Source organism: Elaeis guineensis, chromosome 11, assembly GCF_000442705.2.
Source record: "Elaeis guineensis isolate ETL-2024a chromosome 11, EG11, whole genome shotgun sequence".
Taxonomy (NCBI): domain Eukaryota; kingdom Viridiplantae; phylum Streptophyta; class Magnoliopsida; order Arecales; family Arecaceae; genus Elaeis; species Elaeis guineensis.
This window is the reverse complement of record NC_026003.2, coordinates 113,588,857-113,595,002: the sequence shown is the minus strand read 5'-3', so window position 1 is coordinate 113,595,002 and position 6,146 is coordinate 113,588,857. Positions and strand designations below refer to the sequence as shown.

Sequence of the window (6,146 nt, the reverse complement as noted above, 5' to 3'; positions counted from 1 at the left end):
GTAGTAAAAATGAAGCATATCAATTGAGTGTACCTGCAATAAGATAGCTGTTAAGCTTTTCTTTTATTCATTATCTTTGGGCAATAAACATCAAACCTCTCATCACTAAACCATAGAAGAAAAACAAACTTTCCAATCCTCCACATCACATTCCCACTCACGCACCCCCGGGGCACCAAAAGAAAGGAAAAAAGAAGAAGAAAACAAAATGGTAATCCTGCTTCGCTTTTGCTCGTCTGCTGCTTCTAGTTCCTGTGGAAGACAATAATCTGCCCCAAGGCATCAGAAAATCAGAAAGGCAATCTTTAGAAAAATAAAATGCTATACAGCACCGCTCTATTTCCCTTTTCCATATCTGCTATGGCAGCAGGTGAATGGCTTAACCTTCACGTCACTCTCTCTTACTTCCTCATTCCAACACTGCAATAGGGAATCATTGAGCTAACCATCGGCAGAAAAAAAAAAAAACCTATTCTTTCCCTCCAGAGGTTTAGTGTGACGTGAGTCTGGATTTGGACCATTTGGGCCCCTAGGAATCCCCAAATACTGGCCTGGTAAGTTCTTAATGTTATAAAACATGTAATCTTCGCTGCTATGTCGATGAAAGGGAATGGTGGCCAGAGATTGGCTGCTGGTTAATATTACATCTCTCCCACTGCACTATTTCTTTTTTTCGGCCATCAGTCGCTGTCGCTGGTCACAATTGTGTTCCATCGATATATGTGTGCCCCACCAGAAAGATGAACCGCAAGTTGGAAGGACGGGAAAGATGGCAGCATTCCGTAGGCCTCATAATTTGCTGCTGTGGGACCCAATGGGTCCACCATGTCTGCTAGTGGTGACGTCCAACACTTGCCAGCGGTCAAATCATGCGGCCTTTCTTGGCTTCATCATTGCTCCGTGAAATTAAGAAATACATGATTGAACGGAACACTGCCACCACTCTACTACAAGCTTTATAAAAAAAAATATGACCGAAGTACATCAACGCATCAAATCTCGACTGCTGTAAAGATACGGCAAGAGTGGGAGGATTATGTTTGTATTCTCATTATCATGCATTCCCCAGTACAATAATATAAAAAACTCGAAGAAAAATATATCAAATCTACCAACTTTGGTGCACAAAAAGACAACCACCAACAGCTTCTGATTAACCAAATAAGTTTATGACGACCATCGATCTCATCAAGAGACTGTGTCGTTGGTGTACGGCCATTGTGAGGGAACGTGTCAAAGCTGGAGGTCCGTCGGTTATTTGTGGGCGAGCAGTAGCTTCTACCGACAAGGATCACCCACCTTTCCTTTCAGTGGATTCTCGTCAATAATCTATGAAAAGGATCCCAGCATTGGTAGAATCATCACAATTGATAAAATGAGATTTGAATAATGAAAGTGGGGTGAATGGACCACACCGAAGAGGAAGGCAAAAGTGTGGATGATTTTATTCCAATCTGGAGATAAATAAACCACATGATAGAGAGCCATATCCACTGCATCAGCCATTCCTTGCTAAAGGGACCAGCCCGTATAGATTGAAAGCAACTAAAAGCAGGAGAGCGTCAAAGTCCAAGCAAGAAATTTGTTCATCTTGATGGCAACTTTTGGGTTCTTGTGTCATATCGCCGAATACCGGAGTCCTCTATAATTTACTAGAGGGTCTAGTTGAATCACCTCTGCACCATGCATCAACCATTGATGGATGATTAAATAGCATAACATTAATCAATCACCCACTACTGATTAATGCACAGGTGGCATTGAGTGTTTGGTTTAGATCAACTAATTCATCTAATCCAAAATAGAATCCAGATCGTCTCTACATATGAAATCACTATATTTGATGTATGTATCAATTGTGTGAACAAATGGTTCATCTTTTTTTTTTTTTTATGATATATATTATCGAATCATATCATAATTATTATAAAAATATTATATTTTTTGTATGAAGAAATGATTCATCTTTTTTTCACGATATACACTGCTAGATCGTGCAATAGTAATTATAAGATTGTTATATTTTTTTATATAAAAAATAATTTTTTTCTACAGTATTTATTGTTGGATCACACTATAGTCATTATGAGATTGTTGTATTGAAAAAAATAATTTATTTTTTTGCACCGTTAAATCACACAATAGCCATTTTAGCTGATAGATAAAAAGAGAGCATGGAGGGTGTGGAAAGCTGTATGGGGTGTGACCCAATGATAATGCTGCGGAGGGGAAAAAAAAAAAAAAAAATCAACCATTCTCTCACTTGAAAGGTACAATCCGAACCCATGTATGGTAATAGACCCTGTGAACATAGCTGTCTGGTGTTAGGAAGAATGAGCAAATCCAAGGTTATCCGTTTTTCTCAAGATTCTGTCAGCCCCAGCTGATGTGGCGGTCCATTGCTCCTCACGACCACGATAAGATGCAATTCTTATTCCGCTCGCCCCCCGCTCGGGTATAAAGAAAGAACCGTGGGAGACTCGGCGACGACAAGGGGATAGAGAGGAAGCGACGGAGGGGCGATGGGGGAGGAGACGAGCGTACCCCTCGACTCCAACCTAACGTCGTCTTCTTCCGCTCGATTCTTCGGCCTCTTGAATCAGCCCGATTCCGACCCCTACCCTAACCTCGAGTTCGATGAGAGCGACGTTGTCTGGTCCTCCTCCTTCTCCTCCGCCTCCGAACTCTCCTCCGGCTCCTCCTCCCCCTCTGCCGCCGGCCTACCTTCCTACTCGCCGTCCGAAAGCTACCGCCACCGACGGTCCGAAACCAGGTCCTTCGTGCCGGAAAGGTCTGGCCTTTCGGCGGCGCTAGCGGAGGACAGCCTGCCCCTCGTGCGGCAGAGGCGGCGGGCGGCGGCGGCGGCTCGTGGGAGCGTGTCAGTTCCGGTGCCGGCTGGGAGAGCGGGCGCAGAGGAGGCCGGGGGAGGGATGGGGATGGGGATGGGGAAGGGTTTCCACCAGTCGGCACCGGTGAACGTTCCGGCATGGCCGAGCTGGAGGAGGGGGAGGAGGGTGGAAGCGGAGGACGGGGAAGAGGAAAGAGGGGAAGAGGAGGAGGAGGAGGAGGAGATGGTGCCGCCGCACGTGATCGTGGCGAGGTCGCACGTGATGACGTTCTCGGTGTTCGAGGGCGTTGGGCGGACCCTCAAAGGGAGGGATCTCCGGCGGGTGCGGAACGCCGTCTTACAGAAGACCGGCTTCCTCTGAGGATCGTTATGTTCTCTCTTCCCTCCTCTCTCTTGTACTCGCTCTTTTTTTTTTTTTTTTCCTTTTTTTGCCTTCTTTCTTCCTGATTGGTGTGGGCTTTGTTGTTATTGTATTTTTAGATGTCTTGCTCTTTTGGTAGATCGGAATGAAGCAAGATTTCTACTTTGCTATGTAATCATCATTTAGTTTTATTATCCATTGGATATTGTATGTAATCATGGTTTAGTTTAGAATCAAAAAGGTGCAGGTTGTCTTTGTTTTAGTCATTTTAATACGTTTTGTTATACCTGTTTGGTATTGTTTTTGTTTTCAAAAATTAAATAAGAAAGTTGAACTGGACTGAACAAATCTTAGTAGCTTTTGGGAGCGGTATTCTCTCACCCTGTTTATCTTAATGGGTTGATGACTCAAGAGTAAAAGAACTACTGGCGTTCTCTCTCTCCCTGCCATATAGCATGTATATTTAACTTTTATTATTCTTGTTCTTGTATTAGATTAGTGTTCTATTGGAAGTATGGGATTTGGTTGATTAAGATGGCAGAGCTTTGCAGGATCAGTATATTGGCATGCGATGCTTGTTTAAATTATCTTTCTTTGTCAGAGTGAAATTGGTGAATTCGGTAGGGTGAGTTCCATGTAGAATCTGCTTTTAAAACTTATGTTTACAAGAAGCGAATCTCTGTCATACATTAAATTATTCTAGCGTGGAGGTTCAGTGATTTTGCAATACAAATATCAATTAGAATAATAGAGACAAAAATTACTTAAGTAGAGACAAAAATTACTTAAGAGACAAAAGACAGAGGTAAGGTGAACAACCTTTCTGAGAGGAACCAGGGCCTAAAGCCCAACAAAAGTCACAGTAAATAGAACTCAAAGTTCTTCCTGCTTTATCTCTAGTTGCAGAGAAAAAGATTTTTTTAAGAGAAGAATCTCATATTGGCATCATATTAGAGAAGTCTTAAAAATAGATAAAACGGATGTTCACAAATAGATACTCAAAAGTTATTAAAATTACAAATGAATCATCTATTTTCCTCTTAAGCGAATTAAAAAATTTCTTTTTTCAATGGAAGCATGACGCAGATGTCAAATTCTGAAAAATTCAAGACACGAGCTAAATTCCCACGTTTGGGCGTTCCTCGTACACTCAGAAAGCTTGAAACTTTACAGAGGTCTGAGCAAAAAAATCAAACTTTTGAGCCGACTCTTTCTCAAAATAATCAAGTGCTGAAAATTTGCAGAAGAGCTAAAATCTTACCTTTCTATCTTCCTCGTACACTCCGAAAGCTCAAAAACTTTATAGAGATCTGAACAAAAAGATCAAAACTTTTGAGTCTACTCTTTCTCCAAATCTTAATAAAATTCATCCCCAGCACCCCCATCTCCGCATGGACACACCTTTATAAAAAAATTTTTTAAAAGAGTCGTCGTGCAGTAGAAAGCTTTCTCTCTTTACTGCGGTCAGTACGCCGACTGTCTACAGTACTAAGGATCCACTTCACCAGCCCAAAAGGAAAAACAATAACGGGGTTCTCTCCTCCCTCCTCTCCCTTTGACACGCGCTGGAAGAAAAGAAGCTATAAAAATGTTCTCTTTTTGTTGGAGAGAGATTGGAATGGACTGGTGAGGAATGAGGGGCAGGGAAGAAGCTGTTTTGATGAACGCGAAAGGGCCTATCCCTTCAGCTTCCATCGCTTTATGATGCTATGCTTCTCGTCCTTTTCATATCCATACCAAACCTGGCAAGGCTTGGAAGGCCAACATTCCAAATTATGAGCAAGCTCTATGTTTCAGATGTCATGAGAAGGAACTAGACAGCAATTTCTTCTGTAGTTTTCTTATATCAAAACATTGTCTCCACGTCTCTCTCTCTTTGTTTTTTTTTTATTCATATAAACAAAGTGTAGTCTCCATCGTTCAATTATCACTGTGAAAGAAAGAAGCAAGAAAACAACATATCAAGAAAACAACATCTTTTCAAACTAAAAATATAATGATCAAATTTGAAAATAAAATTTATTTTTGAAAGATCAAAGTCGTCTTTTCTGTTTTTCCTGCACCGTAGTGGAAATAATAGATTAATAGTCATCCGCAACACACATCATGTTCAGGACACAATCCAAATCCAGTCCATTAATGATGGGGGACATTGTCGTTTGTCACATCTCTTGCAAATTGCAGCTTTATGATATTTGATTGTTTTATTAACCATTCATATTAGTATCACTTGCCAAAACAGCTAAATATATTTCAATAATGTATGGAGTTGATTATTTTAAGAGTAATATGGTAGCATAAGTCGAAGATGTCACCCAATTTCTATTTTTCAAAAAAAAAAATCACCAAATTTACATAATTATCTTAAATACCGTTTATGTAACTTGACCCAAATCAACCCATTTCTAGTTAGCCAAAGATATGTTAGGGTTTAAGGTAGATAGTTGGGTTGGGCATGACTCAACCCCTAAACCAACCTGGTCCATCGATGTTGCACCCCTACTCAGAGCTCAAAAATCTAAAAAAGCGACCAACAAAAATTATATGGAGCGGGCACTATAGACCATCATATAGGGTGGGCCTATTTTCATATCATATTTTTTTTTCCTTGCATCTTAAAAAAAAAAATCAAAAGTCAAATAAGAATAAGACTTTTACTAATGGAGTCCAGTAGTTCCATAACTGAAAAATAAAAAAAATAAAATTGCACATCTAATAGGGACCCTTCATAAGAAAAAATCATACATATCTTCTTTCTTCTTCATCAAGCCTCTCCATCTATCCTCTTTCTCATCAAGTCATTTCTCCCATCTGTAAAGTCTTTCTCTTGAGTCTTTTTCTCCTCTTTCAAATCTCACGCACCATCTTTTCTACCTATGAGATCTTCCTTAATTTCCTTACTGACGTATACTATAAATCATTACACTAGGTGGCTTA

The 6,146-nt window shown here is 40.4% G+C and overlaps 1 protein-coding gene and 1 long non-coding RNA gene across 2 annotated transcripts; one reads left to right on the top strand and one right to left on the bottom strand.

Annotated features, from left to right (window-relative positions):
* Positions 1 to 1,009: 1,009 nt before the first annotated feature.
* On the bottom strand, positions 1,010 to 5,043 carry LOC140852564 (uncharacterized). Its single transcript, XR_012135445.1, has 2 exons — positions 4,471 to 5,043; positions 1,010 to 1,329 (listed from the first exon to the last, which is right to left on the bottom strand). It is a non-coding gene; the product is annotated as an uncharacterized lncRNA (long non-coding RNA).
* Positions 2,465 to 3,475, top strand: LOC105054085 (uncharacterized). The gene has a single exon (XM_010935490.4). It carries the CDS (start codon positions 2,523 to 2,525, stop codon positions 3,207 to 3,209), a length of 687 nt encoding a protein of 228 aa, XP_010933792.1. The 5' UTR covers positions 2,465 to 2,522; the 3' UTR covers positions 3,210 to 3,475.
* Positions 5,044 to 6,146: the final 1,103 nt, after the last annotated feature.